We start from the raw sequence: 14,455 nt of genomic DNA, 5'->3' as shown, positions 1-14,455 counted from the left end.
CTGGTCTTTTAGAAGACAAGTGGTCTGAGAGAGGGGGTGAGAAACACCAAGATCTGAAGGCTCAGGGTGATAATTAGGTGAGCAGACAGGTAATTGGGTTGGTGAGTTTTACATTTTTTTCTTTCTTTAAACTGGGAGAAATAGTTTAAATTGTCAAGACATGAGCAACTGGAAAGCAGAGCCACAAAGATAATCTCTGGATTACTACCCAAGCCATGAGCAAACTGGCATGGGGTAAATAAGATCAGAGTTGAATGCATGGCTCAGACATTGGTGTGGGAGAAATGAGTTTCAATTCATAGGACTCTGGGACCAGTACTGGGGAAAGAGGAAGCTGTTCCACTGGGACAGTCTTCATTTGACCCAAGGTATGACCAATGCCCTGGTAAATTGAATAACTAGGGCTGCAGAGAGGGCTTCAAGATAAATAGTTAGGGGAGGCAGTGGTGGGGGGTTGGGGAAGAGACTTTTAAAGTTAATGTGAAAGGAGAAGGCAACAGTGCGAAGGGTAGCAATATCAGTAATGATAACCAGTGTGATTGCAAAGGACAGGGCATACAAACAAGAATGCACCAGCAATTACGGTCAGAGTAGGCAAAAACAGTATAAAGACAGAATTAAAGGCTCTTTATCTGAACATTTGCAGCATTCATAACAAATCGATGAACTGATAGCACAAATATAAATGAATGGGTGTTGTATGGTAGCCATCAGAGATGTGGTTGCAAAGTGACCAAGACTTAGAACTGGATATTCAATGTTATTTGACATTTTGGAAATATAGGAATAATAGAAAAGAAGGTGGCATAGCGCTGTTGATAAAGGATGAGCTCAGTCCAGTAGTGGGAAATTATCTTGGCTTGGAGGATCAAGATGTAGAATCACTTTGCGTGGAGATCAGAAATAGCAAGGAAGTAGTTTGTAAGGCCTCTAGCAGTATCAATACCATAGGACTGTGTATAAGGAAATAATGGGTGCTTGTAAGAAAGGTACTGCAATAAATTAGGAGATTTTAATCTTCATTTAGACTGGACAAATCAAACTGGCAAAGGTAGCCTTGAGGATGAGTTCACAGAGTGTATTTGGGATGTTTCTTGGGACTGTTATGTGGAACTAACCAGGGAACAGGCTATTTTAGGCCTGGTAATGTGTAATGTGACAAGATTAATTAATGACCTCAGAGTAAAGAATTCTCTATGGAAGATTGATCATAGCATGATGAATTTCACATTCAGTTTAAGGGTATGAAATTTGGGGCCGAATTAGTGTCTTGAACTTAAATAAAGACAGTTACAATGGTATGAAGGCAGAGTTAGCAATAATAGACTAGGGAAATAGGTTAAATGACTGAAAAGATAATAAAGAGGGAGAAATTGGAAATGACAGTAATCTTGCAAGAAATAGAAATACAGGCAGACAGAGCTTCTACAAATATATAAAATGGAACGGAGTAGATAAAGTGAACATTGGTCCCTTCAAAGATAGGACTGGGAATTAATAAAGGGAAACAAAGAAATGGCAGAGAGTTTGAGCAAGTTTTTTTTTTAATTCTTTCACGGGATGTGGGTGTGTTGCCCATCCCTAATTGCCCTGGAGAAGGTGGTACTGAGCTGCCTTCTTGAAATGCTGCAGTCTATCTGGTTGTGTACATCCACATTGCTGTTATGAAGAGAGTTCCAGGATTTTGAGCCAGTGGAGGAACAGCAATATAGTTCCAAGTCAGGGTGGCAAGTAGCTTGGAAGGGAAATTGCAGGTGGTGGTGTTCCATACATCTGCTGCCTTTGTCCTTCTAGGTGGTAGAGGTTGCAGGTTTGGAAGGTGCTGTCAAAAGAGCATTGGCAAATTGCTGCAGGTCATCTTGTAGATAGTACTGCCACTATACATTGGCGGTGGAGGGAGTGGATGTTTAAGGTGGTAGATGGGGTGCCAATCAAGCAGGCTGCTTTGATCTGGACAGTGTCGAGCTTCTGGGGTGTTGTTGGAGCTGCACTCATTCAGCCAAGTGCAGAGTATTCCATCGCACTTCTGACATGTGCCTTGTAGATGGTGGACAGGTTTTGGGGAGTCAGGAGGTGAGTGACCAGTCACAGAATTCCCAGCGTCTGACCTGCTCTTATAGTCACAGTTTTTATATGGCTAGTCCAATTCAGTTTCTGATCAATGGTAACCCGCAGGATGTTGATAGTGAGGGATTCAGTGATGGTAATGCCACTGAATGTCATGGGGAGATGGTTAAATTCTCCCTTGTTGGAGATGGTCATTGCCTGGCACTTGTGTCCTGTGAATGATACTTACCACTTATCTGCCCAAACCTGAATGTTGTCCAGTACTTGCTGCATATGGGCACAGAATGCTGGGGCCTCAAATCTTTACAATCTATTTAAGGACTTGGACAAAGGGACAGAATGCATTGTAGCCAAATTTGCTGATGATACAAAGATAGTAGGAACACAAGTTGTGAGGAGGACAGAAATAATCTGCAACGGGATACAGATAGGTTAAGTAAAAGCAGGATATCATTTAAATAGAGAGAAACTACAGAATGCTGCTGTGCAGAGGGATCCAGATGTCCTAGTATGGATCTGAAAAATTACGATGTAAGTACAAGTAATTAAGAAGGCAAATGGATTGTTGTCCTTTATTGCAAGAGGGATAGAGCATAAAAGTAGTGAAATCTTGCTACAACTGCACAGGTCGCTGATGAGACCACACCTAGAGTATTGTGTACGGTTCACTAGGTTGATTCCTGGGATGAAAGGGTTGTCTTATTGAGAAAGGTTAAGCAGGTTGGCCCTTACTTATTGGCATTTAGAAAAATGAAAAGTGATCTGATTGAAAAGTAAAAGATTCTAAGGAGGCTTGATCAGGTAAATGTCAGGGTGTTTCTCCTCTCTGAGGAATCTTGATCTTTGGACAGTTTCAGAATTAGAGGTCTCCCAATTAAGACAGAGGTGAGGAGAAATTTCTTCTCAGTGGATCATTAATCTTTGGAATTCTCTTTCCCAGAGTGCAACAGACGATGGGTCATTGAATTCAAGGCTGAGTTAAACAGATTTTTGATCTACAAGGGAGTCAAAGGCTATGGGGGCAGACAGGGAATTGGAGGGGCCATGATCAGGTCAGCTATGATGGTGTTATTGAATCATAAACCAAGCTCGAAGCTGCTTTGAAGCAGGCTCAAATGGCCTACGCCTGCTTCTATTTCTGATGTTCTTCTCCTCCTCTCCCCTCAGTCCAATTATCAATTTCCCTAACCTGAATTCTGCAATTAGTCTTGACATCCTAAGTAGATCATAAGAGAAAGTAGCTTTTCTTTAGAAAAAGGTCAAAACAAAGTCGGTAGAATTTTCGAAATTTAAGTTGAACAAGGTATACTCCCAGACTTAACTTTCAATAACGCAGTTGCTTAATCAGAGTTTCAATTCATTTTTGAAGAGGACAGACAGCAGAGGACTTTTACATTTGGCTGGTCAGCACTGAAGCCTCCACCAAAGCTCACAACTGATTATCGAAGTATCTAGTCTTAGCTTCTTAATGTTGCCTTTCATTTGGATTGGTTTAGTTTGAAGGGTTTTTTTGTGCGACATTTCTATACCAATATTTTTTGTTTGAAACGTCAATGATAGAAAGTTTCACCCTAACAAAAATACCACAACAATTACTTTGTCCAATTTATTCAGAGCACTATATCAAAAAGCCGTTTACCCAAAAATAAAAGACTTGGCAGTATAGGGTTAGGTATCATTGATCCTGCAAAAATTTAAAATTTATGGTAGTAAATGGAGTACATAGAGTACATACATTGAGTACTTCAATGGAGTACATAGCAAAACCTAAAAAGCATTCCAGGCCCCAATTTTATGAAGAGCCAATTGCAGAGTTAGCTTCAGTTTTGCCTCTGAAAGGAATCATTCTCTTCTTATTGCCCATCGTGGCTATCAGGATTTCTGGGATGGATTTCCACAGATGCATCCCAATCACCTGGTATTCACCAGAAGAACTGAAGACCGCAGAAGTCTTGGTAATATGCTTAAACACCATTAATGATAATTTTTCTGGTGTGTGTTTGCGGGGCGGCGGGGTGGGTGAGGGTCAGAATCAACTTCTAGTAATTCTGCCAAAGCTACAGATGATGTGTTTGAAATCCCCATCCCAATGTGTCCTAATTTGTTTCCAACGAATCTAGCTTTCAAATTTCCGTAAAACTTTTGTAATTTTGTACTTAGTGCTTAAAAAGAACTATTCTAATTTGCAAACAATTGATGTGTCTGCAACTACTAATTGAACGGAGACACGGTAAGTAGCGTTTTTGAGATATAACAAAAAAGGTTAAGTAAATTTCACGTTCAAAGATGTTATCCAATAATAAAAACGCAGCTAACTGCAATGTTACTCCAGGTGATCTGAAGTCAACCCAATTTAGCAGAATACATGGAAATTGTCTTTATACAGCCAGTATTCTTGACTTTTTTTGGTAACCGAAAAATTTAGTTCAAAACCCCAATTTGTGGCCAGAATTAGAACCACATTAATCAGTCTGTACATGTCTTGGAAGAAAGTGGTCTAAACTATCATCTGCAAACATTAATTTTAAGCTTACTCATAATAAAATTAAAAACCCTTCATAGAATGATAATCTGTAGAATTTGATGTAATTCAGTTGCACAAATCTTCAGATATATACATTATTTGAATTATCTTACCTGTAGACCATGAAGCATTTGCTGAGTTCTCTTGTTCCACCGCCTCTCTTCCTGATCCTGGTCACCTCCTACTGTTTCCTCCTCCTCAACAAAAGCAAAATATATTAATACAGAGTAAAACCACACTAAGTATGGAAGAGGAAACATCAATAACATGCACTCCATCCAATGGACTATGTATAAATTACAGTGTAATAAAAATATTAGGACATCCATCAGTTGTCCCAAATTTTCAAATATACCCATTACGAAATAAATGAAATAAGACTGTAAATATATTTTGAAGAAAAAGCCAATTTAGCAAACAACACTTAAAATTTGCATGGTTAATTTTCTATCGTTGCTACTGTTCCTTCTCTCTCATAGCTGCTTTTCCCATCACTGGGATTTTTCCCATTTGGCACCAGTTAAGTCTACAAATGAGCTCTGGTGGCCCTGACTAGACAACAAGTGGGAAGCTTTCCAAAGCCCGTTTTTCATAGTTAAGTAAAGTTGACTGAAATAATGAATCTCACTTTGTTGATCAAATACTATTATTATTTTTCATTATACAATGAGAAATGTGATCTTAGTGTATAAAAGAATTAACCGAAGTTTGTGAAATTAAACTATTTTGAAAGCTTAAATAGGAATTTTAATATTTCAGAATAAAGAAACTACAAAAACGCTTCAAATAGAACTCTTGCTATATTCCAATGACTCCATGGGTAATAATCTGGTGTAGTACTGACCTATACAATCGTCACCGGGTAGTTCCTGTGCACCCTCCAGTGTCTCGCCTAAGCAACCATTACTAACTTGACAAACAGGGCAGTACAATTGAATGGAATCCTCTCTCATTTGATGTCTATGTGCTGGATAAAAGATAAGTAATGGGAACTCCAGACAAATGACCCATCACTGTTATAAGAATGCTAGGATTAATTATAATGGCCATATTTCTACTTCTGGCAAGACCAACAAGCTCAAAAGAATGGGAATCAAACCTGGGACCTTCTTCATCTGTAAGGCTTATCCATTTACCTAAAACTGGTGAAGCCATCAAGGCAGAAGTATCTGATTGACACCTGACTTTCATATGAAGCAAGGGGAGACAGTTTGTGCAGAAAGGACAGGCATTATCTCTAATGACCTAGTTTTGAATAGCTTACAGGTGCTCACCATCATGGCTCACACATGAGCAGCCAATTGTGTACAGCATCAGAAGGCTGGGCACTCATTGATTTATAACCCAACGTGAATCAATAGCCTCAGGAAGAACAAGGGAAGACAAATAATAGGATAAAGAATCATACAAACTCTGCTAAAAATGATTTTCATAGAAGTCCTAATGTATTGGAAGTCACTTTATTCAGATAAATTAGTAAAAAAAGGTATTTAAAAAAGTAGCTGCGCCCTCACCTCCTCTTCCTCCTCTTCATCTTTATCTTTCTTCTCTGGCAGAACAGCAAGTTCTGGGACAAGGTCAGTAATGTGCAGTTGCTCCTCTGGAGGAAGCTCTACTGGCGGAATCTGCAGTTCCTGTTCTTGCTGCTGTGGCTGCTGTTGCTCGTCTTGCTGCAGAAGGAGCATAAACAATTAAAAAATGAGATACACATGACTCTGACAGAGCTACAGAGCAGAAATGAATCGAGCTCTAACAGCAGAGACTAAAATAAGTCACTATATTGAGAGGAAATAGTCTTTTTCCCTGTGAGGGGAAAAAAAAACTTAAATTTTGCTGAATTGAAGCACAAGGATCAAGTTTAAGAATTATCAAATAGATCACTCCATCACTGCTTATTTGCCTGGAGTAAAGATATTTTTGTTGCTTATCATTACTGTTTCACCAGGGGGTTGGGGGTGTTCTTGCTAATCACCTGTAATTTTTAAATTACGAAGCAAGTGGCTATCAATATAAAAGACAATAAAATTCATTATGAAGAGTGACATAAATAGTAGTATCTAAGTATTTCTCGTGGTGTTTGACTTTATGCCAATCAATAGTTTGCAACTTAATTCACCACCTTATGATTTTATTTAAAATTTTGCAATAAAATACCGATGATATATAAAATGAATTCTTAAAGAGAATGAAAAAAAATTATACTCACAGGTTGTGTGGGCTCTGATTCCATTTCCTTTGATTTACGCTTAACCACTCTCTGTGGTGGGGGCATAATTGACTCATCCAGTGTGGTTCTACTGCTCTCCAACATAGATTCCTGTAGGCGACTGGGCTCTTCCAAGATGGGTTCATCTAAAGTTCAAAAACATTGACAATTCTAATTTACATAGTAATATACTTATTTTGTGAAACAAATTTAATTTCACACGAAAGCCATCTTGTAAGGTTTCCTTCAAATGGAAATAAGATATACATGATGTAGGACCCCAAAGGTACAGCATGGAAAATCTCTTAACACAATTCCTCTATAGCAATGTTATCCAGACTATCGCCAGACATGAATACTGGCAGAGGGAGATCTGACCTACTATTTGGAATGTACAATTTTCACTCAGGTCATTATGGGTTGATCTAGGTGGAGAAAGAAGTTGATCATGATTGCAGTGCACATGCCCCCACCTCTCTGGTAACTAGTGGAAGAACCAATCCCATTTAGCACTCCCATCCCTGGACTTACTCCTGCCCTATTCAATTTGGATGAAGAGCCTTAATGCAAATAAAAGGTGAAACCACAATGTACCTCAACAACAAAAATACTTAAAAATATTAGCAATAGTAAGAGTCACTCAGGAAACTTTGATACAGCCTCTAAATCGCAATATTCGGAAAAAAATTGATTGACGGTCTTTAAAAATACATTTTTACATGTAGATTTCTTGCAAAAATGGAAGTGTGGAAAAAATTGACAACTAATAGACAAAATGAACTATACTATTCTTAAGACAGAGGACCATGTAGATATCAATGATAGTATATTTACATAGAACATCTTCCATACATGGCTCAAGTAGATCAAAATCCGCTATCACCTTCAAGAATTTGCGTCATCAGGACATGGAAAAATGACATTGGTCAGTGTTCCACTCTCAAAGTACACAAAAAATACCCATATATTGGAGTGCCAGTTTGCTTTGATCAATGCTACATATGTGCAATTTGCCCAATATACTCGATGGCTAGTTGATGGGGTAGCATTAAAAATTGTTCAAATTACAGCTGCCAGAGAGAGGACGATTAAAATTCACAATACAGGATCTGTTAAAGATAGATGAATCAATAAAAACAAAAATACTGGAAAAAAAACAGGTCTGCCAATACCTGGAGAGCAGGTGGGGTCATGTTTGGAAGACTATACACATATTTAATCATTACTGTTAGTAATGTCCAAGTGATTTAATTAGTTTCGCTTATGATGGGTTGAAAGCATAATTTCACTGGTAAACACTTCAATTTCAAAGGTAACACTGAAAAGGAGAAGGTCTTTGCTTTGGACAATCTGTCCAAAATAGACAAAGCACTTGAGACCCTACAAGTGGCAACTTCTAAATTGACATTACTATAAATAGATAATGGTCATTACTTTTTATTCAATGTAAGAAACTGCCTGTTTTGGGCATCAATGTTTTAAGCAGTGGGGACTGTAGAAGACAATGGCAGCTACAAAGGGAGTTTCAGGATTTGGACCCAATGACAGTGAAGGAATGGCAATATAGTTCCAAGTCAGGATAGTGTGGGGCTTGGAAGGGAACTGCAGTTGGTGGTGTCCACATACATCAGCTGCCCTTGGCCTGAATGTTGCCCATGTCTTGTGGCATATGGACACTGACTGTTTCAGTATCTGAGTTGTCACAAATGGTACTGAACATTGTGAAGTCAGCAAACATTCCCACTTCTGACCTTTATCATGATGGAGGGAAAGTCATTGATGAAGCAGCTAAATATGGTTGAACTGAGGACACTAGAAACTCTTGCAATTATGTTCGACGACTGAGATGATTGACCACCAACAACCACAGCCTTCTTCCTTTGTGCTAAGTATGACTCCAATCAGTGGAGAGTTTTTCCCCCAATTCCCATTGACTCCAGTTTTGCTAGAGCTCCTTGATGCCACACTCGGTCAACTGCTGCCTTGATGTCAAGGGCAGTCACTCTCCCCTCACCTCTGGAGTTCAGTTCTTTTGTCCAAGGTTGTAATGCTGCTTGATACCACTGTTGATGACCCCTTCCATCACTTTGCTGATGATCAAGAGTAGACTGATGGGGTAGTATTTGGCCAGGTTGTATTTGTGCTGCTTTGTGTGTGCAGAGCATAGTTGGACAATTTTCCACATTGTTGGGTAGATGCCAGTGTTGTCAGGGCCCTCAGCTTTTGCAGTATCCAGTGCCTTCAGTCATTTCTTGACATCCTGTGGAGTGAATCAAATTGGTTTAAGACTGGCCATTTGTGATGCTGGGGATCTCAGGACAAGGTTGGGATAGATCATCCACTCAGTACTTCTGGCTAAAGATGGTTGCAAATGCTTCAGGCTTGTCTTTTGCACTGATGTGCTAGGCTTCTTTTATGGAAGATGGGATATTTGTTGAGCCTCCTCATCCAGTTATTTGTTTAATTGTCCAATACCAGTCACAACTAGATGTGGCTGGACTGTAGAGCTTAGATCCAATCTGTTAGTTGTGGGATCACTTAGCTCTGCCTAATGCATGTTGCTTCTGCTGTTTGGCATGCAAGTAGTTCTGTGTTGCAGCTTCACCAGGTTGACACCTCACTTTTAAGTAAGCCTGGCACTGCTCCAGGCATGCTCTCCTGGGCTCTTCATTGAACCAGGGTTGATCCCTCGGTTTGATGGTAATAGTAGAGTGGGGATACGCCGGACCATGAGATTACAGATTGTGATTCAATACAATTCTGCTGCTGCTGGTGACCCCCTGTGCCTCATGGATGCTCAGTTTTGAATTGCTGGATCTGTTTGAAATCTATTCCGTTTAGCATGGTGGCAGTACTACATAACACAATGGAGGGTATCCTCAATGTGAAGATGGGGCTTTGTCTCCACAAGGACTGCAGTGGATATTCCTACCAATACTGTCATAGACAGATAAATCTGTGACAGTTAGATTGGCGAGGACTAGGTCAAGTAAGTTTTTCCCTCTTGTTGGTTCCCTCACCACGTGCTGCAAACTAGCTATGTCCTTTAGGACTCGGCCAGCTTGCTCAGTAGTGGTGCCACTGAACCGTTCTTGGTAATGGACATTTATGTCCCCCACCCAGAATACATTCTGCACCCTTGCCACCCTCAGTGCTTCTTCCAATTGGTGTTCAACATGGAAAAGTTCTGAATCATCAGCTCAGGGTGGGTGGGTGGCGGGGTGGGGGGGCCAAAGAATAGTTTTCCTTTCCCATGTTTCAATTGATACCATGAGACTTAATGGGGTCTGGAGTCCATGTTGAGGACTCAGGGCAATTGCCTCCTGAGTATACCACTGTGCTGCCACTTCTGTAGCTTTCTAGCTCCAATTTCAATGGCTATAGGAAACCTCATAATTTCTTGCTCCAAGTAAATATGAATTTTCAGCAGGAAATCTGGCTGTGCCCTAAGAATCCACTCGATCAGATCACGAAAGCCTGAACAACCACCTGTAATTGCACTTCACTGGTCCAGCATGCTAAAACTAGTGCAACAAAGAATGCAGTCTTCTGTTTACAAGGTGGTACATAAATTTCTGCAGAAGCTAACTGAGTTCTCAACTGGAGAGAGTGGTCATAATTTGGGATTTAAATTTTAGACGAAGTTCATGACGGAAAGCAAAACTACAATGGACATTCTCCGAACCAAAGAGATGCAAGAGATTTTGTAGATAATCAAAACGCAACAAAAGTGACATGGATTGGAACTGGGGGTTTCAATTCAGTTAACAAGCTGTTGCAGCAACTCAAAAACAAAAAGATATGCTAAAGGAGAGGAAGCTGATGGTTTCAGATGGAATTCTACTGCTCTAGTGTTACAAGCTCAATTTGTGAAGTTTGCATAAAGTCAGCAAAGTGCAAGCATTGCTCATTTGGGAGCTTCTCGCCCAAAACAGAAAGTTATGGGTCCAAGCTCCAATCCAGGTCTTGATCAACTAATTTAGACTTTATAACACTTTATTGAGGGGTTTCTGCATTGCATGATTTACCATCCTTTAGATGACACTAAACAAAAGCCTCAAGTGCCTTTTCCAATGTTAAAGATCCCATGGCACTTTTTGTCTTGGAGGGGAACTTGTTCCCGGGCGCCTGTTGCCCTTGTTCTCCTAGGTAGTAGAGGTTATGAGTTTGAAAGGTGCACCTTGTAGATGGTAGATACTGTTGCCAACTTATGCCTGTGGTGGAGTGAGTGAATATTTAAGGTGATGGATCAGGTGCCATATATGTTAGCTGCTTTGTCCTGCATGATGTCCAGTTTCTTGAGTGTTGTTCAGGCGACACTCATCCAGGCAATTGGAGAGCATTCTATCACGCGTCTGACTTGTGCCTTCTGGATGGCGGAAAGGCTTTGGGAACGCAGGAGGTGAATTACTGCAGAATATCCAGGCCTTGATCTCCTCTTGTAGCTGCTGTATTGATGTCGCACACCCAATTAAGTTCCCGGTCAATGATTGTCAAGCAGTGTGGTTAGATACTTTTCTGTTGGAGATGTTGTAACTGTACTGGAACAGTTTGGCTACAGGCATAGCTAGTCCTGGAGCACAAGCCTTCAACAATATTACCAGAATGTTGTCAGGGCCACTAGACTGTGTTGCATCCACTGCGCATTTCTTGATATCACATGGCATTAATTGAACTGGCTGAAGACTGGCATCTGTGATGGTGTGGACCTCAGGAGGATGCTGAAATGGATGATCCATTCAGCGCTTCTGGCTGAAGATGGTTGCAAAAGCTTGAGCATTGTGGAGAAAGGATTCGTCCTGACATCAACCACCATTACTAAAAAGATTGGTCATAAACATTACAGCCGTTTATGGGATCTTGCTGTGGATATATAAAAGCATTTCAAAATTAATTCATTGAATAATGCTTTGATATGTCCTGAGGGTGTGAAGACACGATATAAATGCAAGTTCTTTCTCTTTACTCTTCAAAGAAATATGAGCCTGTGAAATTGATGAGGGGGGTGGTGGGGGGGGCGATGATCGTATTTTAATGTACACAAAATTGTTTGTAATGAAGCATGAATCATGTTTACAGGATTAAGAATCTATAAATAGAAGTGGAAAAATAAAATTTGGCAACTTCTGATCACTCTGATCTTTTGCAATCAATGTGAATATGTTATCAACAAGTTAATCAAGTGTTTGGAAGCACTTCAAAAGATACTTAAATGATTCTGAATACGAAGCTAAATTTTAATTGGGTGTGCACAATTCTGGACAGATTGTCTTCAGAAAGACACTGCCATGTTGGAGATAATTCAGAAAGGGGCACGGATGATTTGGGGATGTTGTTATAATGGAGAGAAATCAGATTTTCATGGGCGATGGCAATCATCTCATATCAAACTGCTAAATGAGGGAAAAAGAGAAAGCAGAAAGAATTAAAGTGGAAACTGATGATAAGAAAAATAAGCAACAAAATTCCTACCAATTACATCACGCTGTTGCTGTTGTGGTTGCTGCTCCTCCCTTGGCACTTCTGGATTTTCAATTTCTTTCAAGAATTGTTCCAAGTTGTCTGCTTCACCTCCCTTTCTCTTTTTCCTTAGTTCATCTGGGACAATTGGTGTGAGGCAGCGTGTAAAAAGCTAGAAAAATAATGTACAAGTTCACAATTTACGTTATTTATTAGTCAGGATAGAAATATGTAGCGTTACATAAAATCTTATAACTACAGCAGCTTCTACTGTTAAATACAGCAGAAACACAATATCAGAGACTGTTTAATAGCCCCAATGTAATTACTAAACACAAAAATTAGGTGTGGTATTTTTTAATAACTCGTGTGAAATGCGACTAAATAATCTGTTAAAATGAAACTTATAAGATATGTTTACCATGACAAAACTATTTCACTTTATAAGCTGGTGAAAACATACAGGTCATAGTTCCGAGATGTGTACACTCGCTGCATGTTATATACAACCTCCTCCATGAGCATAACATAGACATTTGAACAATTCAGTTACCTTCAACAACCTGTTATTCCACAAGGGCTGAGCTGGAAGTGAGAACAGTTTCTCCACACCACCAGTCTCTTTCCACATCATAAGTTTCTTGGTAGGTGGCGCAAGATCCAACGTGGTTACAATGTCAGAGTAGTCACTTAACTGTGCCCGAATTGTTTTACTGTCCAGTTCTTTTACACTATCCACAATCAGTTTCCTCTTTCTTTTGGCTTTTGTTTCCTTAACTGCAAGAAATCATCCCCAATTTAACAATGTATATCTCTGTAAAAAAAACCCTAAAATGTTAAGTCAACAAAACACTACTGAATAGGTTAGAAGAATTATATTTTACTTCTCTGGACTGTTTGTTTTTAAATCTAAAGCAGCCACCACCATCCTCTGCACCCCACAAATATAAACACAAAAGAGACTAAAAGCTATGATACAGTTTCCTGAATTACATATGTATCAGGCACTTCCTCCAACTGTATGAGTGTTTAAAATGTAGTTAAAATTGAGACATGGTGGTGCATCAAATGCATACACCAAACATCGCTGAGTAAAGAATAGTGTTGATATCAGTACAGTATATCATTTTGTTTTTCATATTCTACATCACTGCAACACCTCTAGTGGTTATTAAGAGTTATACCACAATCATATTATATACTGCAATTTATAGTTGGAAACACAAATCTTGGGATTTGCTCCTCTAGTTTTGATATTTTGCCCACCCTATCTGATCACATCCCTGAATGAAAGAACTTACCAGTTATATCAATTGGTTCCAAAGCAAATGCTTCCTCTTCATTTGGTACTAAAGTTGTTTGATCAGTCATTGTTGGCAGAGGTTCAACTGGATCATCGGAGTCTGGACTGTCAGGGCCACCCACTGTTTAAAAATACATTTTTGTGACTTAATTTCCATATTCATAACACAACGTTAACAGAACTGTCGAAACAATTCAGGTTCAGTTTATGCACTTGGTAAGGATTAAATGATGAAAGAAAAATTCTAAATACTCACTAGACATAACATCATCTTCATCGTCATTATGAATAGGTTCTTCTGGCATCAAAACTCCTCCATCTGGTAACACCGGTGGATCATCAAAAATACCACCATCATCATGACTTAAAAGTTTATCATCTGGCAAGTAAAACATTTTTCAGTCAATTTCAGAAAACAATAAGCCTATACAAAAAAAAGGCTTTTACCAAACAAAACTAAACGGCGCAATTTTAAAGAGGGTACAGGAAGAGAAACACCTGCACATATCTTTGAAGATAGAAGGACAAATCAATGTCAGCTTCAAGAAGAGAATATGGGGTCCTTGGGTTTATAAATAGAGGCAAAGTACAAAAGTAAGGAAGTTATAATAAATCTTTACAAATTACTGGCTGGGCTTCACCAATCCGGGGCATAGTATTTTAGGAAGGGTACCACGGTCGAGCAGATTAAATTTACTTGAATGATAAAAGGGATAAGGGGATAGGGTCAGGTGGAGAGCTCACAGAATCTGGGATTGTTCTTTTTAGAGCAGAAAAGCTAAATGGCCGATTTAATGGAGATGTTCAAAATTATGAAGAGGTTTGAGTAAAATGAAAAACAGATTTGACTGGCAGGAGGGCCAGGAACCAAAGGACACAGATTTAAGATGATTGG

The 14,455-nt window shown here is 39.4% G+C and overlaps 1 protein-coding gene across 2 annotated transcripts in view; it reads right to left on the bottom strand.

Moving 5' to 3' along the window:
* rad21b (RAD21 cohesin complex component b) overlaps positions 1–14,455 on the bottom strand; it is a 52,326-nt gene that overhangs the window by 3,281 nt on the left and 34,590 nt on the right. For both annotated transcript variants that reach the window (XM_078540195.1, XM_078540196.1), the window contains 7 exons: positions 13,817–13,939; positions 13,559–13,681; positions 12,811–13,034; positions 12,270–12,429; positions 6,798–6,943; positions 6,106–6,261; positions 4,705–4,788 (listed from right to left, as the gene is read on the bottom strand). In XM_078540195.1, coding sequence (XP_078396321.1) covers positions 4,705–4,788; positions 6,106–6,261; positions 6,798–6,943; positions 12,270–12,429; positions 12,811–13,034; positions 13,559–13,681; positions 13,817–13,939 — 1,016 coding nt within the window. The remainder of the gene's footprint in view (positions 1–4,704; positions 4,789–6,105; positions 6,262–6,797; positions 6,944–12,269; positions 12,430–12,810; positions 13,035–13,558; positions 13,682–13,816; positions 13,940–14,455) is intronic.

This window comes from Cetorhinus maximus, chromosome 4 (genome assembly GCF_964194155.1).
Source record: "Cetorhinus maximus chromosome 4, sCetMax3.hap1.1, whole genome shotgun sequence".
Classification (NCBI taxonomy): domain Eukaryota; kingdom Metazoa; phylum Chordata; class Chondrichthyes; order Lamniformes; family Cetorhinidae; genus Cetorhinus; species Cetorhinus maximus.
Note: the sequence above shows the minus strand (reverse complement) of the source record. Positions and strands in the feature narration are given on the sequence as shown.